We start from the raw sequence: 20,839 nt of genomic DNA on the forward strand, positions 1-20,839 counted from the left end.
AATGTCATTCGTTTTAGAAACTCTAAAATGAAATATTATCTTTGCAAATAAAACTGATGGAATATACTTGAAAATTACTGCACGTGGGCTTTCTCCAGTTGCAGCGAGCGGGGGCTACTCTTCGTTGTGGTGCGTGGGCTTCTCGTTGCGGTGGCTTCTCTTGTTGCAGAGCACGGGCTCTAGGCACGTGGGCTTCAGTAGTTGTGGCTCACAGGCTCTAGAGCGCAGGCTCGGTAGTTGCAGCTCAAGGGCTTAGTCGCTCCACGGCATGTGGGATCTTCCCGGACCAGGGCTCGAACCTGTGTCCCCTGCATTAGCAGGCGATTCTTAACCACTGCGCCACCAGGGAAGCCCAATCCCACTATTTTAAAATAAACTTTCCAAGTTGGAAGGAATGCCTATCAGCTCTCTCTCAGGGCAGAAGAAACTCTGGCCTTCTCAGCCACTCTCCCACGCAGGGAGAGTGCTGACCGCCCACAGCTCTGCCCCACGCTTATCAACACATTTAAACTTCTCAGAATTCCTCCTCCTCTTTCTTCCCTTTACCTTCCCTCCTTTTCTGTTACTTCCTTGACCATAAAGAGATGCTTTGAGATTTGAGTTTCATTCCCAACTTTAAAAGCAGGTGAGCTTAACTGGATTTTTCATTTGTATTTTTTCTTCTCAAGTTTTTTTTTTTTTTTTCCCCAGTTGCTTTGTATTTTCCCTGGTAAATAGACAGGGTCCTAATTATTTGGGCCCGATCATTCAAGTATGGATGACTCAGACCCTGTTTCTCTACTCTCTAAATCTGCTCTCATAGATGAAAGACAGGCAAACAGGCCGTATCAATCCTCGTTTACCTACTTGCCACCGTCTTGGGCAAAAATCTAGATTAAAAAACGAATACGCGCCAGGTGGGGTTTTTCTTCTTCTTCTTCTTCTTCTTCTCCTTCCCAAGTTCCTTACTGATGATAGATTCAGGTTTCTCAACCTCGGCTCTGCTGACATTTTGGGGCTGGATTATCCTCTGTTGTGAGAGTCGTCCTGTGCATTGCAGGATATTTAGCAACAAATTTGACCTCCACCTCCTGGATGCCTGTAACACCTCCCCTCAATGGTGACAGCCACAAATGTCTCCAGACATGGCCAAACCTCTGCTGGCAGAGGAGACAGAATCACCCCTGGTTGAGAACCACTGCCATAGATCACTGAGCTGCAGTCATCTTCATGGATGAAGCTGAATTTTATTCTTGGGCTTTTGGAGAAATCCATACAAGGAGAACTAGAAGGCAGGATTTATTCACAGGTAGAACAGCCAAAGCCCCATCCGTTCTCAGGACGTGCTCGATCTAGGGGTCCTCAGTTCGAGGCCGACGTTCCTCCCTGTCCGCACCGTGATGCCTGTAAACAGACTTCAAGCAGCCTCACCTTTCTGGAAACTTACCATTTGAAAGTAGTTTGCATAGTCAATTTCTTTGGCCACAAAACTGTACATGTCAGCCGACAGCTGGTCCTGTAGGGGGTAAAACACAAGACAGAGAGTGGGTCATGCAGGAGTCTAAGCATCACAGAAGAAAGAGCCTTAACCGTGGTTGATCTCATTTTTCATAATACTTGACAGATTACAAACTTTGCCTGTGGACATTCCCCTGTTTCCCAACCACGGCTCTAGAGGATGAATAAGCGGGAAAAGAACACCTAAGCCAGTGTTTTCCCAGGGCGTTTATTTAACACGTGGGCTACATCAAGAGTTAGGAAAGCTGGTATGGGGGAGTGATGCGCAAATTACTTCCCTACATCTCTGTGGCAGGCACCACCGTCTGAGGCAGCCCCGCCAGGTACAAACTGTGCTTCTGCTTTCCTCGTCTTGCCGCCTCTTCCCTCTGATGATGCTACCTGCCTAGCTCTCCTTCACCCTCAATTCTGACTGGCTGATCACCAGCATATGGGAAAGAAACAGAAACACACCAAGTCGTGGGAAGCTGGGTAAGACAGGTGGGCAGGGGAAGGACTGCTGATTCCAAACTTGGCAAAACGTGGGCTCATCCAACACCACACACAGATCTCATAGTGTGAACAATCCGCCACCGCTGAGCTTCCCATGGGACCGAGAACCATGGCTGAATGCTGTGTCTGGTACTGGAAAGTGTTCCCTCCAAGGAGGACAGTTGTCTGTTTCACAGAAACACTCCCTGCGAGGTGCGATAAAAGTGCATCTTGAGCGGACGTAGACTTTGTCAATGACCATATCTTTGGACATGTCACATCTCTAAACTTGTGTGTGCAAGTCCTGTGATCTCTGACATCCCTCCCTATTTGGTAGCCCTGAGGTAGATCTTCAGAAGAGATGCTTAGTTAAGGAGAAAAGAGTCTATAATGTTCAAGTTGAAGTAACATGAAAATATCACCCCAATGCTTATAGCAGCACTATTTCCAATCGCCAAGATATAGAAGCAACCTAAGTGTCCACTGATAGACCAATGGATAAAGAAGATGTGGTGTATATACAACGGAATACTACCCAGCCATAAAAAAAGAATGAAATCTCGCCATTTGTAACAATGAACAGACCTAGAGGGCATTATGCTAAGTGAAATAAGTCAGACAGAGAAAGACAAATACTGCATGATCTCATAGGTCGAATCTAAAAAACGAAACAAAATGAAAACAGACTCATAGACAGAGAACAAACAGTAGCTGCCAGACGGGAAGGGGTTGGGGGGGTGGGGAAAATAGGTGAGGGGGATTAAGAGGTGCAACCTTCCAGTTACATAATAAAGAAGCCACGGGATGTAACAGACAGCACAAGGGAGATGGTCAATAAAACTCCAATAACTTTGTATGGGGACAGACTGTTACTAGACGTATCGTGGTGATCATTCCATAATGCATGCAAATGTCAAATCAGCATGTAGCACACCTGAAACGAACATGATACTGTATGTCAGCTATATCTCAGTAAAAAGGAAGAAAAAAAAAACACAGCACAAGAAAGCTGACCCAGATGCTGAAGGAATTAAAGCGGCAACTACATGATTCAGGAAGAGCACTCTGCACCGACTGCAACCACCTCAGCAGCTTCTCCAGCTGCCGATTAAGCTGTTCTCAGCGAGCACGGGGATGGGAGGAGTAATCTGCTTCCTTTTCCAGTATCCTTGACAGGCAAACATCCTTAAAGCATTCTCGTACACAAGACAATAGAACCAAGATCCCAATTTCAGACGAGTAGCTACCAAGAGTTCAAGGTAACTTTCCCAAAGAATAAAAGGGGCTCTAGGACCACCCACCTCAGTTCCCTTCCACCAGAGCGTCCCTACCATAAATGCCTAATCTGTCAAAGGTGCAAGAGGAAGTGGTTTTGTTGGAACTCAACCTTGTCTGCCATCCCCCCAGCAGAACTTGGTCTGGAAACGTCCATCGCCAGCCTGACAGGCCTAAGGGAGATATTTCAAGTCAGGGAAAAACAAAGGGTGGAGTGATAAAAATGGCTCGGCAGACAGAGGAAAGGAAGCGAGCCTCGGAAGGGACTAAATGCCGTATCAGACCACCTTCAACGACTCAGCAGATGATCTTAGAGGAGTCGGGCCAACTGTGCGTGCCCTCAGGGACACGACAGGATTTTCTGAAGGTACAATCATTACCGGCTTAGGAAGTTAACAATATAGACTCCAAGTAAGCCACACAAGTGAGAAATAAAAGTGGAAACTCGAAATCAAATTTCTATTCATCTAAATAAATAAAATAAATATTGGGACTTCCCTGGCGGTCCAATGGTTAAGACTCTGTGCTTCCAATGCAGGGGGCCCGGGTTCGACCCCCGGTTGGGGAACTGAGAATCCACGTGCTGTGCAGCACGGCCCAAAATTAAAAATAAATAAATATTAATCTAAATTATTTATAATTATTAATACATGTTATTAAATTTATTGTATTCATGAATATCAATAGAATATTTTAAAAATAAATTCCCATTAATCTAAATCATTAGTGAATTTTCTTTATAAAGGGAAAAAAAACCTTCCATTAATAATCACCAGAATTTTATGTGTTTAAAAAATCACTTGTGTTCTGATTTTGCAACGGATCCATACTCAAAAAAATACGAAGCAGAAAAACAAATTCACCTGTAATCCCACCACACAGAGATAACCGTGCAGAGATAAGCACTATACTGACATTTGCCCATTTTGTACTTATTTTAATCAGTCATATGATTGCCTGGTTTACCAAAAATGGGATCAGACTGCTTGGTAGCTCATTACCGCCCCCAGAGAAACATGCTTTCTATTGGTCGTGACATTTACTGTGTGGATGGACTCTGTTTCTGTTGCTGGTTATTGTGTTTCTAATTTATCGCTATTATAACAACACTTGAAAAAGCATCTGTTTATACAGTTTTCCACCCATCTCTTATTTCTTTGGATAAGTTCTGCAGTTGAAATTAATTCTGATTGTATAATTCCTTAGAGTTAACTTAAAAAATATTAGAAAGATAATTATGAGTTGGGAAATTAGATCTTATGCATTATACTGCTGAAAGATCACCATTTATACTACAAGGACTAATCCATGAGTTTTGTTTGTTTTCTATAATAACCATTTAATTCTGTTGAATCACAATCAAATGTATAAAGGAAATTTAAATAACGTGTTTTAATTTGTATTTTTTGATCAAGAGCTTAACTTTCTTCTACCTTTTTTACCTATTTGTGTCATCCACTGTCAATTCCTTGTGACCCTGAGTACCTATTTTCCTATGAGAGTCTTCATCTATTTCTTATTTATAAGATTTCTAAGAGTGTTTTCGATTGATGAGACCATCAGTTTTATCAAATACTGCTAATAGCGTCCCCAATTTCCTGTTTGAAACTGTAACTTTTTTTTTTTTTTTGGTACTGCGTTTTTTTAGGGCTTCTGTAAATAGGAGTATGTATGAAACTTTTCTCTTTACAACTTCCTCCTTTGGTAATCTGCTTGGTGCTTCTCAACCAACAATATAAATATCCATATATATATATTCAGTAGAGAATATGACATTGAAATCTTTAATAAATTGGGACTTTATTTTGGTACTTGTATCAGGTACAGATTTCCTTTTTTCAAAGAACTAACCAAATGTCTGAGAATTATTCACGAATAGATTGTCCCTATGGATTACAAATCTCACAGATGAAACTTCTCATATACTTGGATTCTGGATTTTCTTCTGGCTGGGAGGCCTTTTTTTCTTTCCACCGATGTTTTTATTTTTTAAATAGTACCTATTTTTAACTATGTAATTCTAGAATACATTTTAGGAGATAATAATCCCAAGCTCCAATGATTCTCCCACCATAACTTTAGAAACCTTTTACTACCCTTGGAAACCTTTATTGCAATTTACCACAATCAAAATACTACACTTGTAATCAAAATAATTTTGGGAAATTCAATTTGTATAGTATTAACTCTTCTCATCTAAAAACACCTCTCAGTGTTATAAAGCCTTCTTTGATTTCCTTAGTAATGTTTTATAATTACCCTATATTACAAAATGTTACGGTAGGATTTTAGATATTTCTGTTGTTAAAAAAAATCCCCAAGATATTTATAAATACTGGTCTCTTAAGTACTGTTTCTTGGTAAAAAGTGAAAAACCCTGATTTTCGCTGCTGACTTCGGGTTTCCTGTTTGGCACGTAGAAGCTCAGTCCTACCAAACGTAAAGAGCTGCAAAAAACTAAAAAAATCAACAACTCTTTTTAGATCCATCAGAGGAGTGAGGGTACAGGGCAAACCACTGCCGCCAAACCAGAGAGGTAGACAGGTGAATACGAGAATCACAACTTACTGGAGAAGAAATCCGGGAGCAGAAACCTCCATAGTTTCAGGAAACCCTGAACTGTAACCGACAAACCGCAGGAGGCTCAGGGTGGCAAGTCTGAGAATTAAAAACGCCAGGGAGCGGGGGAGCCCTCACACTTTTGCCGAGTTAAGTTCTCACAGTGAACATCAGAGAAAAACCCTCTTTGGCTTTTGCCAAGGGGAAGAGGAAAGGTACCGTTTTGAAAGGTACTAGAGCATTCTACTCTTAACAAGACCTACCCTTAGGAGAAACTTTTTTTTTTTGGCCGCGCTGTGGGGCTTGTGGGATCTTAGTTCCTCAACCAGGGATTGAACCCGGTTCAACCCCATCTCCCTGCTCGTCCTAATCACAGGGCTACAGAACGCTTCCCTGGCTCCCACACCTGACTACTACATCACTAACGGCCTCCTTACCTCAGCTCCCTTTACCCAGTACACATTGTGTCCACCTTTCGATAAAGCCTGCAAGGCATACTAAAAAGGCAAAAACACAGTCTGGAGAAACTGGACAAGCATGAGAACCAGAGTCAGATGTGTCAAGAATGTCGGAGTCATCAGGCTAGGAATTTTTAAAAATACGATTAACACGCTAAGGGCTTTCACGGAAAAAGTAGGCAGCACACAAGAACAGAAGGATCATGTAAGTAGAGACATGGAAATTCTAAGAAGGAATAAAAAGAGAAACGCTGCACCTGCCCACCTGCCCCAGGTACCAGCAGGTTCCGTCTTATGGAACCCACCTTGACTTGGTTTTCCTGGATCTAAAGTTCTCTGGGTCTAAAGACAAATATCGTATATTAACACATATATGTGGAATCTAAAAAAATGATACAGATGATCTTATTTGCAAAGCAGAAATAGAGACACTGACGTAGAGAACAAGAGTTCTGATACCAAGGGGGAGGGGAGAGTGGGATGAACTGGGAGGTGGGGATTGACATATATACACTATTGATACTATGTATAAAATAGAAAATGAATGAAAACCTACTGTAAAGCACAGGGAACTCTACTCAATACTCTGCAGTGACCTAAATGGGAAGGAAATCCAAAAAAGCTATATGTATCTATGTATATAGCTGATTTGCTTTGCTGTACAGTAGAAACTAACACAACACTGTAAAGCAACTACACTCCAACAAAAATTAAAAAAACAAAAAACAAAGCTCTCTGGGTCTAAAGGTCTGGGGAGCTCTGCTTGGGCCTCGCTGTGCCTAAACACAGGGAAACCAGGCTGCCACCTTGGTCACCTTCAGCCCACAAACTTTCCTTTTGCTGGGCTGCCACAGTGTAGGAGATCCAGCTGAGAGAATACAAAGCCATGACGCTAGAAGGGGAAATGGCCCAATTAGGGCAACCCAGAAAGGGAAGGGAGGAGGACCACAGTGGATGTTAAGAACAGCTGGCAGCCAATGAAGTAGCAATAAAAGAGTAGTCAGAAGAGAACTTGAGAGAAAACATCAGCGCCTGCTCTCAAGGGGATCTGCTCCGCACACAAATAAAGCTGCCGAGAGCACAATGCGTGCTTTTATCCACTGGATGTGATCGCCCTACAGTTCATATGATGAAACAGAGGCCAGAGGCCAGACAAGATAGCTATGAAAGAGAGTGGCAGTTATTTTACTGAATATTATAATCGCTATGAAGTCATTACAAGAGACATTGCACAGTATTATCCCAGGGACAGACAAGCGGATGAATGGAATACAGAGCCCAGGAATAAATCTGAGGGATCGGATGATGGGATTTCACTTCAGGGGGAGGTGGCTTATCTAATAAATGAATTACCTCTTCATATGGGGGGAAAACGCCCAAATCTCTCCTGCATACCACATACAAAAATAAATTTCAGGTATATTAGCATGCACAGAATAGGTGTATAAGATGCATTAAAGGCATTAAAACAAAACTAAAGAAGAAAAATTTCTTAACCTTGAGGTGGAAGGTGCCTGATGGACCACCTGGGGTCTTCTCCCATACAAAGGAAATACAGGTATATGATCAAGTTCTTAATGGCAGACGTCACTATAAACAAAAATCAAAAGACAACGGCAGACTGGACAAAGGATCTGCAGCACAGCAGATAGAAGAAAGTTTAATATCTCTAATTATACAGAGAACTTACACAAATTGCTATTAAAAACAACAGAAATACTGGTCCGACTGCCAATACAAATAGACAATTTGACAAACTAAGAAGGTCTAGAAATATAGGAAGAATGTCCAATAAATACACAAAGATATACTTAGGACCACTAACATCCTGGGAAATTAAAATTACAATAACATAGGGATAGCTTTTTTTCCCTCACTGGATGGGCAAAAACTGAAAACAGGAAAAACATACATTACAGAGAAAGATAAAGTGAAATGTCCAATTCTGTATATTAGTGGTGGGAGTATAAATTGCAGTTTCCTTTTTTTTTTTTTTTTTTGCGGTACACGGGCCTCTCACTGTTGTGGCCTCTCCTGTTGTGGAGCACAGGCTCCGGACGCACAGGCTCAGCGGCCATGGCTCACGGGCCCAGCCGCTCCACGGCATGTGGGATCTTCCCGGACCAGGGCACGAATCCGCGTCCCCTGCATCGGCAGGCGGACTCTCAACCACTGCACCACCAGGGAAGCCCCAGTTTCCTTTTAAGAGCGGTAAACTGGAGCTTTCCTGGTGGCGTAGTGGTTAAGAATCCGCCTGCCGATGCAGCGGACACGGGTTCAAGCCCCGGTCCGGGAAGATCCCACATGCCACGGAGCAACTAAGCCCATGTGCCACAACTGCTCAGCCTGTGCTCTAGAGCCCGCAAGCCACAGCTACTTAAGCCTTCATGCCCAGAGTCCGTGCTCCGCAACAAGAGAAGCCACAGCAATGAGAAGCCCGCACACTGCAACAAAGAGTGGCCCCCGCTCGCCGCAACTAGAGAAAACCTGCGCGCAGCAACAAAGACCCAACGCAGCCAAAAATAAATAAATTAAATAAATTAAAAAAAAAAAAGAGAGAGAAGTAAACTGTCAATATCTATTAAAACTTAACTAGTATACGTAGTCTTCTACCTAAAAATATCACTTTTGGGGATCTATCCTATAGGGCAAAAAAGTTACCAGTGTATAAGAATATACATAAAACGATGTTGATTATATCATTTTTGTTGATGCCAAAATACAAAGAAACAAAACACATTAGTTTGAATATCTATCACTAGGAAAAACAGCTAAATATATCACGGTAGATACCTCCTTACTAAGGCATATTGTGCACCATAGTAAGAAGACTAAGTTGGATCTACAGCTACTAACCTGGAGAAACGGCCAGGATGTACTATTAACTGAGAAAAGTGATAGACCAATAGAAACAACATGACTGTTTCATAAACACACACATACACACAAACACAAAACAAGTACCTAGAAAAATGCTATATATGAGGGCATATTTGTATGATTATAAAAAAGAAAAAAGGGTGGGAGGCTGTGTAACAGGTCCTAACACTTACTTCCTTATCCGTATAACTTTTATGGCCACTTGGCACATCACAGGGCACATTGTTCACAACAAATCTTAATAAATATTGTTGAGAAAGGCAAACTGGTCACCTCCTTTGCAAACAGAGGGGTGGGTTGGTTGGTTGGTTGGTTGCTGGGTAGGAAGGGAAAGAATTATTGGTGTTTTCTTAATATATTTTCAAATTTTTTCCACTGGTTTTGGTGAATATGCAATACTTTTGTAATCTCTGAAAAGGAATTTTAATATATTTTTTGGTAAAAACAGCCTATGTAAGAAGCTACCCAAGACTGAGTGAAGCTATTAAACTTTTACTCTAATGCGTTTGGATATTTGCATTCAGCAGCTCCCCTCACCACTTTTTTTTTTTTTCATTCCTGGCCACTCCGTGAGGCTTGTGGGATCCCAGTTCCCCAACCAGGGAGTGAACCCAGGCCACAGCAGTGAAAACCTGGAATCCTAACCATTAGGCTACCAGGGAACTCACCAGCAGCCCCTCTTAACATCACCCTGCCGTGTCTGTCTAGTGAAGAAGGAATTTTGTAAGAAACAAGATTTAACTGAAGGACATGAACCCATGGTAAATGGGTAGAGAAGACACAGAGTAAAAGGGAAATCAACATGAGAGAAGAGTGATTCTTCATGAATAGCACCAGCTAGATCTTTGCCATAGACACAGGAATTCAAATGAGAAACCAGCTTTACTCACAACGAGTCTTGGGTCTGAAGTATTGGTCTAACTTTGCTTGGCTCCATAGAACTGGAGGCTGAGAGATAACAAATCCTTTCGAGATATTTTTGATGTTTCTAACTCCAGAGAGAAATTCTATCTGACTGTGAATGTCACCTGAATGCAAGGTCTGAATCACCTGTACAGGGTGGTCATAACAGCAGAAGCTGATGGACAAGGTAAGACTCGATAAAGCCACAAAGAACAAAGATGTATGCATGCTAAGTGGCCACTCTCCTGTAAAACTGCATGTTAGGAAGACAACAGATACCAGCATAATTCTAGAAATGTGGTATTTTTGTTTCTTAGATCCAAACCCAAACTGGCATATCTGCACGTATACAGACGTACATATACACAGAGCATGAAGAATGGGTATTGCTGACAAAGCCCCATAAAAGGTTTATGGGGAAAGTAGATGAGAAACATTTGAACATGGGTGATGGGTGATGAGGGGCACCTATCACTCCCGAGGGCAGAGGCACACTCTGTAGAACGAGGTCCTCCTCTCCTGACAAGTGGAAGGTTTTCTTTGCTGTAAGTGTCTCCTTGGCTAGCATTTCAACTTCATAGATACATGTATGTCTCCCGCGAAGCAAAGGACTGATAAAGTGACTCAGGAAACAGTAAAAGGCAAACAAGAAAATAATGTAATATCAACAGGGAGTCAAGGCTCATCTATTGTCTAAACTCTCAACTGTTCTGGGTGGCCTAGAATCTATGATTTGGGGCTCAGGTGACTTACAAAATCTTCATGGAGAAACCGAGGCCATTTCCTCCTGGCCTACCACGCAGGAATATCAGTGATCACCCACTGCTGTCCCCCCGCATCCAGGTCACCATGAAAGCCCCAACTCTTAGGGCTCATGCAGGACTCTTTGGAGGTGTCAGAAGGCAAGCTTGGGGATGCTGATTCAACCAGAGGCTCACTGTTAGGGTTTTCATAGACCTCCAGCCAACAGAAAGGGACTCCCTTAGGGCTTCCCCATCTTTCTCAGTGGAGGGGAGCAAAGAGCTGGGTACCCTGCAAATCTCCACTCTGTTGGCAGACTCTTCCATCTCCTCCCTGAGGGCATCCGCTTTGGCACCTGCAGGCTGTAAGCTGCTGGACAAACCCGAAGACTTGGAAGTCTGCTGCCACCTGATGGGAAAGAGGAGACAAAGAGGAGAGGTGTGAGACAGGTAGAGAAAGCCCTGGGGACACTGTGGGAAGCAGAGAAATAGCTGGTCATGAGTATCACCCAGGGAACGGCACAGCCTCATTCCAAAGGAGAGATATGAAAAGGTACCCAGTACCAGACCAGGAGAAAGGGGGCTCCAATGTCCAAGCAGCAGGACTGAAGGAGGCTGAGGATAGCGGCCACTTCAGACAGAGCAAGGATTCCCCAATTTGCCATCATCCTCCCTACTGTCTTCTGAACACTCAGGCCAAACGACTTCACCACCACTTCCCCTGAAGCACGGTCCATGCCATTCCTATTAGCTTCCTGCCTATCCTGAGGGCTGTGAGTTTCGAAACATTCACCTACTTGGCTGAAGCCAATCATGGGTGCTAAGTGAGAGGACAAGTGGGTAAGATTAAAACAAATGTGAAAGCAAAAGTCTCCACTGGTAAGCACTAAGCAACCTCTGATCAACACTGCAACACCTCATTTATATTTTCTTAAACATTTCTCTCTCTGCAGAGAATACTGGCCTTCTGAGGGAGCCCCTTGGGAAACTTTAATGGGGAAGCACAAATATTTCTGGTTGCTAAGTCATTATCAAGGAATTACCGAAAGCAGGCCCTGAAAGAAGGTTCTAATTATGCTAAGATGCTAGTAGCTATAGCAGGGAACAGCAGCGGGCCTCTCCCCCTGAGGCTGTAAACTCAACAGCCTACAGGGCCCAGCAAGTAGGAAAAATAAGTCAAATGGGTCATTATCTTAAAATCTCGCCCACGCAATCCTTTATTTCCTACTTGTGACAGGGACATGAGATATAAAGCTGTTTCTCAGCTCTAAGAAAAACAATCGCGTAATCAGGATGACAAAGGCTGCCAATGCCTGGCTGCGGTCTTGGGAAGTCAGGAGGAACAGGGAGGAGACGGGGACCTGGCGGGGGTTCACTGGAGGGTGATCAGGGCTGATGGGGCCCAGGCAGGAGGAGCGTGGCCCACAGGTTGCTGGATGTTTCAAACTGACAAACTGCGAACTGTCAAGTGAACCCATCAGATGAAACATGACAACAGATTAAAGAGCATCCTCTGGAACCATGCAGGCCAGCCGCGTACGGACCAAACCAAAGAGGCCTGCAGGCTCCATCTGGCTCTTGGACTGTCCATCCAATGTAGACGCAAAAAGTGCAATTTTACCCTCATTTTGAGAATCAAGAATTGAATCACTAAGTGTCTTCCCTGTACAATTCTTCTTTCCTCTTGTGTTATGTGCAGGAAAAAATTAGAGAGTGGGGCATTATAATACCAAAAAAGGGGACATTAGTTCTCTCTGCTATTAGCAAAAAGTAGCAAAATGAAGGATTCTCTGTCACTTAAAACACGCACCCATGTGAAAATTACTTAAAAAGGCTTTAGGACATCAAGCTGGCTTGAAGCTCCAGAGATGGACACATGTGTCCTGAGAAAGAGTCTTCATCCAAATTAGAAAGGATATATTCTATTCCAAAATGTTAAAAAAAAAAAAATCTAAGCTAACAGATAAGGATCAGTAAAAATTCCTGGGCAATTCTTTCTTATAACGGTTTGCCCTACGGAAATATTTAACTAATACCTCCCAGGCTTAGTCAAATAAAATATGAAATGTCACGGCTGTAATTTAGATCTCAGATAATGAACACACTTCCATGGTTGATTATGGTAGATCATGGAGCTACAACCACCATCCCATTCATGCTACCTGAAGGAAAAAAAACTAACCAATATATAAGTGTAAAAAATAAACAAAGTGGCCACAAACACTAAGCTGATTTTTAGGGTTTTATAGATCTGGATTAGATTTGTTTTTTTTTAAAAATCCAAATTACACTTAATATATGTATATTAAAATGAAGACATTCTCCAAAGTTATCTCTTTCTTTTCTTCCCTATTCCCCTTTATTCCCCCCCACCCCCAATTCTGTCCTGGTAGTTTAGAAACATACACCTTTCCCCTCCATTTATAAGGAATTTTACTTGTAATGGATAAGTAATCTACTTTGATATTATACAATAGTGATGAAATGCCCCCAAAATGGTCCCTTTGTGGAGACTGAATAGCAAAATATCAAGGGAAACTTGGAAACATTTGTACAGGTAGCAACTAATTGGGAAAAGTGCCACTAATCATGAATTTCGAAAAACAATAAACGCTGGAGAGGGTGTGGAGACAAGGGAACCCTTGCACGCTATTGGTGGGAATGTAAATTGGTATAACCGGTATGGAGGTTCCTTAAAAAACTAAAAATAGAGCTACCATATGATCCAGCGATCCCACTTCTGGGCATATACCCTGAGAAAACCATAATCTGAAAGGACACATGCACCCCAGTGTTCATTGCAGCTCTATTTACAATAGCCAAGACATGGAAGCAACCTAAATGTCCATCGACAGAGGAATGGATAAAGAAGACGTGGTAGATATATACAATGGAATATTACTCAGCCCTAAAAAAAGAATGAAATAATGCCATTTGCAGCAACATGGATGGACCTAGAGATTATCCTACTAAGTGAAGTCAGTCAGACAGAGAAAGACAAATACCATGTGACATCACTCATATGTGGAATCTAATTTTTAAAGAAGATACAAATGAACTTATTTACAAAAAGGAAACAGACTTACAGGTATCAAAAACAAATTTATGGTTATCAAAGGGGAAACATGGTGGGGAGGGATAAATCAGGAGCTTGGGATGAACATACACACACTACTATATATAAGATACATAACCAACAAGGACCTACTGTAGAGCACAGGGAACTCTGCTCAATACTCTGTAATGACCTATCTGAAAAAAGAATCTAAAAAACAATGAATAGATGTGTATGTATAACTGAATCACTTTGCTGTACACCTGAAACTAACACAACATTGTACATCAAGTATACTCCAATAAAATTAAAACATTTTTAAAAATCATGAATTTCGAGGAAGGATGATCTTCTCATTCAGAGGCTCTTATAAGTAAACTCAACAATTGTTCTGCTCTGTTAAGAGAAGAAATAAGGCTTCTTGTCCAAGGAGAGTTTGAGCTTTGAAGTTTGAAGAGAAGAAAGTTCATTTCTTCCCACTAAGGTAGCTGAGGCGACCCCATCATTCTCTGGGAAAGATACAATCAGTCTACAATTTGGGGATGGTGAAGACAGAATACAAGCTTTAAGGAAAGGCTAATGGAAAGAAAAAGGCCAGAAATAAGGGTAAGATGTTTCACAGACCAGGAGAAGGGTATAGAAGGCAAACTCAAGATCAGTTCAGGGTGACAGGGAGTCAGGAAGAAGTTTTGGAAGGAAACAGGAAAGTTGCTTTAGTGGGACATTTATTGTTTCATCTGCCCAGTCTTCTCCGCTCCTCTGCCTTGGGCATCCTCCACTTTTTGAGGTCCCGGCTCAGAAGGAGGATGCTACAAGGAACAGACCCTAATGTATGCAGACTGACCAAATGGGGAAGTGGGGTGGGGTAGAGGTAGGGGCAGTGAGAACCCAACTGCTCCTCCAAGAGTAGCTGGTGACGTTTGCATTTCAGTAGCACAGTATCTGGTCTTACGCTCACTGCTCCATCTTGGGAAACAGTGGCTCAGGGGAAGGGTTAGAGGAAAAGGCAAGAAGTTGGGGTGAGTTGGCTTCAGAAACAACCAAAGTTGTCAAGGGTCTAAGTTAAAGGTTAGAAGCATAAAAATTTGGAGGGGGTAGTAGATTATTTCCTTACCAAATCCCAATACACAAGAGAGGATGAGCTGAAGACATGAACAAGTTTGTTAAATCATGGAAGAGAGGTCCCTGACGACACTCCTCTGTGGTTTCAGAATCTACACACCACTTGGTGTCACCATTAAAAACATAAGACAAAACTAGGTTGGCCGCGACTGTCACCAGGGAGAAACTCTCTCTCCCCTAAGGGGGGCTGAATGAAAATATGTAAGTGGACAAGGCAATGACAAGCTTTGATGCTAACATCCAGCCCTCTGAGCAGAAGCTCTGGGCTGGGAATGAAGGTGTTCCTTAGAGAAGCAGAGAAGAGATCTCAGAGCTAAAACCCAGGTCCTCGCAGAAGGAAGTGACTCTGCAAACCCAGGAGCCCGGTGTCCACCGTCACCCGGACGGTGGAACAAGCAGCATACCCGCCATCATCTTACGTGACTCCGGGATGTGGGACTTGAACACTGCGGCTACAGGACGCATTTTACGTGGCGCACGGACACTGTAGGAAGTCGTACCATACCATTATGCCTGATGCAACCTTCTCTCTGTTCCTCCAAGGGCCCTAGGGGGAGGGCCTCAGATCTGGGTCAGAGTAACTTCAACCACTTTCTAATTCCTCCTCTTCCCTTTTCAGCAACTGGAGACTTCAGGATCACAGCCTTCCACAGGCAACAGGACCTAAAATTTAACAGCACGGGTGCTACTTTCATCCTGTCCACTTGTACATTTACCTGATACTTGTAGCTAAGGGCACTGCCTTTCACTTTATGGTAGTGCTGTTAAGATTTCTCTTTTAAATAGACTCATTTTGAAAAAACGTATCGATATTTCACAAGGTATGTTGGCACAGATGTCAAAGATCATTCAGGTGGACTGAAGTTTGGGAAATAATACGTGAATTAAAGAAACGCTGACGGATACACACTACAATATATATGGTTGATAAACAACATGGACCTACTGTAGAGCACAGGGAACTATGTTCAGTATCTTGTAATAAACTATAATAGAAAAGAATCTGAAAAAAATAGATATAAATGTATAATTGAATTACTTTGCTGTACACCCAAAACACTGTAAATCAACTATCCTGCAATAAAAAAAGAAGAAGAAGACAGAAACTCTGTTTCTCTGCTAATCTAGCCTGATTTATTTCTGGTCTTGGGGGACTGTGCTATACTTTCTGTTGATCCGAACGCAGAATTCTGGTACCTCAACTAGTTATAGTAGCAGCTTCCTTTTGGAAAGCTCTTGGGAAGTGCTGTGACAAACAGGATCTCATCTGACACTCCAAACAACCTCCCAGGTCGGCCCACAAATACAGCAAATGTTGCTACTGTCTGTGCACAGGTGAGGAGACTACTATTCTGGAAGGTTCAGTGACGTGACCAAGGTCGCAGGTCTAGAGAACAGGCAACCTGCATCTTGGACCTCATCATTCTCTCCTGGTTTGGTACTCGTTATCCTATAGCTCCCAGCCAAAGTATTTCCAGTTTTGTCTTTGTTTTTGTTTCTTTTTCTCAAGAAAATTAAAATAAGATGCAGAGATTCTTAAACTTGACCTACAAAGGACCAAAGGTGGAACCAAAATGTTCCTTCCGTATTATTATTCACGAGTCTGCACTGTTTCAACGTGCACACGTACGCACACATGCCACTGTAAGAAATAAAAAGGCATTTACACACAACCATGACTTATGACGGCCACAGTCAAAGCCACTGCAGGGCCATGGCATGCCCCTGCTGGAATGGGAATCTCCCGGTAGATTCTGGAGGAGGGAGCAGGGGAAGGGCAGCACTGTTGGAACTGCACTTCTCCCATGATGGTCTCAGGGTTACAGAATGGCTGCAGAAGACACAGTCACACCATCGACCGCAGGACCAGGTCCCCAGAATCAGAAATACTCCTCTCATGGTAAACAGGACGACACATCACGCTACCTGCCTCTCTGATCTCTGCCCCTACCACTCCCCACTTTGTCCCTTCCACCCCCACCACACTGGTCTTCATTCTGTGTCCTGAATACGTCAACCTCATTCCCATCGCAGGACCTTTGCATCTGCTGTTCCTGCTGTCATGGGCAGTTCTGCACCAGATCTTTGCACGGTTGCCTCCTTCTTACGAGATCAAGTGTCATCTCCTCAAAGAAGCCTTCTCTCCTTCACCCTCTCTAATGCTGCAGCCCGCTTCTCCACATCTCCTGCCAAAATTACACTGTGCTCTCTTCTTGATAGGACTTACGGCTTCTGAAACAGCCTCACGTGGGTGTTCTCTTGCCTAGATCTAACTCCCAAACCAGGCTGGAGCCTCCATGAGACCATGGTCCCGGGACCTCCAGCGCCTGACACACGGTGGGTGCAAGAAACACTCGATGAATGAAAACGCTCACACACAAAACCCTACCCCTCAAACGTGATCACAGCTCCTTCAAAGCAGCAGAAATGAAAGTAAAGAAATCCCAACACACCTCGTTCGTGAAGAGTCCATGTCCAGCACCAGCTTTGCTAGATGTTTCCTCTGTTTCTGGATATTTGGAATTTCCACCTGTGGGTACAGGAGAAAACAAACACAGTTGATTTGAAGCCCAAGACAGATTCTTTTAAAATGTTTTTAAATTGAAGTATAGTTGATTTTAAATGTTTCAGGTGTATAGCAAATTGATTCGGTTATACAAATACATCTATGTTCATTTGTGTCCTATTTTAGATTCCACTGCTCATTTCACCGAAGACTTGAGATGGGTGGAGGCCAGTGGTGGAGATGGGGCGGAGACCCTGCAGGGGACGCGGTGATGCCACCAGCTTTGCAGCTTCACCCATGGGGATGCCAGCAGAGGAGGGGGTGGGTGGGAGAAGGGGGGAGCCCGCAGCTCAAAGGGCTAGCAGGCTGGGGAACCCCAGGCAGTCGGGTAGGAATGATCCCCAGTGAAACACTGTGCCCCAGAGTGGGGTGAGGGGTAGAAATAGCCCGGAGCAGAGCCCACCACTCCGCCCTCCCCGCTCACGCGGGCCCAGCCTCACTCCTGCTCCTGACCTCGGCCAGCAGGAACAGGGGCTCGATCACGTCTCTCTCGACTTGCAATTCGAAATGAATCAGCCCCTGGGCCAGCTTGTCTTCCGCCTCGCCACAGAGTTTCAGCATCTTCCTGCGACAGAAGGGAAGAAAAACCATCCTGAGTGCCCTGTAGAGGAAGATGTGACCCATCACCCCCCGGCCAGGTGAGCACTCACGAGATGGCGTTAATAAAGTAGTTGACTGCTGCGCCAACTTGCTGCACGTGGTTTCATTTCTGACGCTGCCTACTTTCTAAAGGATGCTGAGTACCTACTGTGTGCCCGGGCTGAAAGGGGATTTGTGGGGAAAGTAAGAGAGATGTGGAGAGAACAGAGTCACACATGCCAAATCCACAGGCCTAGAAAGAGCCAGATGCTTCTCCCTCCTGAGACCACTGGAGAAAACAGCTGAAGTCAGTGTGCCAACAAACCAACATACCTTCAAACACATACCAAAACCTCAATGTCAGTAGGCTCTAACAGAAAGAAAACTCCTTCTCCCAAGCCACGAAAACTTATTTAATATAGGAGGAGCGGACGATTTTCCAGTGAAAAAATGGAAGGGAAAACCATGTAAAAGTTTATTAATAATGAGCGAATTACATAAGACCTGAATGAGTAGAAAGTTATGCCGTTTTCCTAGACGGGAGAATACAATATTTCAAAGATGTTCATTTCCCCTGAAGGGCATACAAGCAGCCCTCCCTTTTCACGGTACCATGTTACCTGAAACTCATGTAAAAAGTTTTTACAAATTAACAAAAGTATGGAAAGAGGTAGTACTATTCTAAAGTTAGTATGTACTTTTCCTGTCCATATATATTTTTTTAATTAATTAATTAATTTTTATTTTTGGCTGCGTTGGGTCTTCGTTGCTGCGCGTGGGCTTTCTCTAGTTGCGGTGAGCGGGGGCTACTCTTCGTTGTGGTGCGTGGGTTTCTCATTGCGGTGGCTTCTCTTGTTGCAGAGCACGGGTTCTAGGCACGTGGGCTTCAGTAGTTGTGGCACGTGGGCTCAGAAGTTGTGGCTCACAGGCTCTAGAGTGCAGGCTCAGTAGTTGTGGCGCATGGGTTTAGTTGCTCCGCGGCATGTGGGATCTTCCAGGACCACAGCTCAATCCCGTGTCCCCTGCATTGGCAGGTGGATTCTTAACCACTGTGCCACCAGGGAAGTCCCCCTGTCCATACTTTTACACTTTTATTATATATGTACGTGTTCACATGCACTACATAATACAGCTGCTTCAGTCAGCTAAATTGCTTGCTTTTTACATTCATCATTGGGTTTCATCTAATTCTGCATGTATATCAAGATGGATAAGCCCCAAACATAATGATGAATGTAAAAGGCAAGTAATAGAAGAATAGGTTCAGTGTCAAACCATGGATGTAAACGGTTTTTTTTTGTTTTTTTTTTGTTTTTGCAGTACGCGGGCCTCTCACTGCTGTGGCCTCTCCCGTGGCAGAGCACAGGCTCCGGACGCGCAGGCTCAGTGGCCATGGCTCACGGGCCCAGCCACTCCTCGGCACGTGGGATCTTCCCGGACTGGGGCACGAACCCGTGTCCCCCGCATCGGCAGGCGGACTCTCAACCACTGCACCACCAGGGAAGCCCGTAAACATTTTTAACTGGGTCATTGAGGGTCCCTCGTCCATGAAGTGTCTATTCGTATTTTTTGGTGATTTTTGTATTACGATCTTTTTATTTGTAGGAGTTCTTTATATACTTACAGGTACGTGTGTGGGTGTAGAGTATATTTAAATTCTTTTGCAGATCTGCTGCAAATGTCAACTCCCAGGTTGTGGGTTTCTCTCTGTATCTTTTTAATGGTGTCTTTTCTCTGATTTTTCTGGTTCTTAGCTCCCTATTTCAACTGCTGCTTCTTTTTAGAACTGTGAAGCATTCACTACTGACTCTCAACCGTGGGAAATGAGAATTAGCTCTATTTGCGTTTCCCCTTCCTCCATTTATTTCTATCAGTTGATATTCAGTCTTTACACCACCTTTTGACTCCATCTGCTACTCCGAGCAAAGCTGGGTTATGCACTATGATTACTGGTCCTTCCTGCACATTTATTTGTTCTCTTGGGAGTTGATAATTGCCTTATTTCAGCTTGTTTAGTTTTCTGTGTACCTGACTGCACCCCAAATCCTCTGCCACTCTTCTTGTCTCTTAAGCTACTGAACCACCCCGATGTGAATTCGTATTTCATCTTCTTGAAGCAGTCTCTCCCAGACCCGTGTCCATCTGCACTGAGTTTTCCTTCTCTCTCCAGGCACGGCGGTCTTCCTGAAATCCCCCTTCACCATTTGCTGGATTCTCTCTCTCCCTGTCCTGGGCTGGAGATCCTGTTTCCTACTCCCCTACCCCTGCGTGTCTCGGTCACTGCCTCACTGTGGGCCCACCACGCTTCGGCTTTCTGAGAAAGTGTGTGGGAAGTCCATTTTCTGAGACCCTGCGTGTCACAACTTCTCTTTACCCTCAGGCTAAATGAAAGTTAGACAGGAGACAATATTCTATGCCTCATATTCCCCCAGAATTTTGAAGGCATTGTTCGATAACCTTCTAGCTTCGGGCTTCCCAGATGGCTCAGTGGTTGAGAATCCACCTGCCAATGCAGGGGACACGGGTTCAAGCCCTGGTCCGGGAAGATCCCACATGCCGCGGAGCAACTAAGCCCGTGCTCCACAACTACTGAGCCTGTGCTCTAGAGCCCGTGAGCCACAACCACTGAGCCTGCGCGCCACAACTACTGAATCCTGTGCGCCTAGAGCCCGTGCTCCGCAACGAGAAGCCACCGCAATGAGAAGCCCGCACACCGCAACGAAGAGTAGCCCCC

The 20,839-nt window shown here is 43.9% G+C and overlaps 1 protein-coding gene across 1 annotated transcript in view; it reads right to left on the minus strand.

Annotated features, from left to right (window-relative positions):
* ARHGAP44 (Rho GTPase activating protein 44) overlaps window positions 1-20,839 on the minus strand; it is a 139,962-nt gene that overhangs the window by 33,602 nt on the left and 85,521 nt on the right. The window contains exons 4-7 of the mRNA XM_089900137.1: window positions 17,980-18,091; window positions 17,414-17,490; window positions 11,075-11,192; window positions 1,427-1,495 (exon numbers count right to left, since the gene is read on the minus strand). Of these exons, the coding sequence (XP_089756263.1) occupies window positions 1,427-1,495; window positions 11,075-11,192; window positions 17,414-17,490; window positions 17,980-18,091 (376 nt within the window). The remainder of the gene's footprint in view (window positions 1-1,426; window positions 1,496-11,074; window positions 11,193-17,413; window positions 17,491-17,979; window positions 18,092-20,839) is intronic.

Source organism: Delphinapterus leucas, chromosome 19 (assembly GCF_059928025.1).
Source record: "Delphinapterus leucas isolate spDelLeu-1000000601 "Yukka" chromosome 19, BTC_Dleu_Yukka2, whole genome shotgun sequence".
Lineage (NCBI taxonomy): Eukaryota > Metazoa > Chordata > Mammalia > Artiodactyla > Monodontidae > Delphinapterus > Delphinapterus leucas.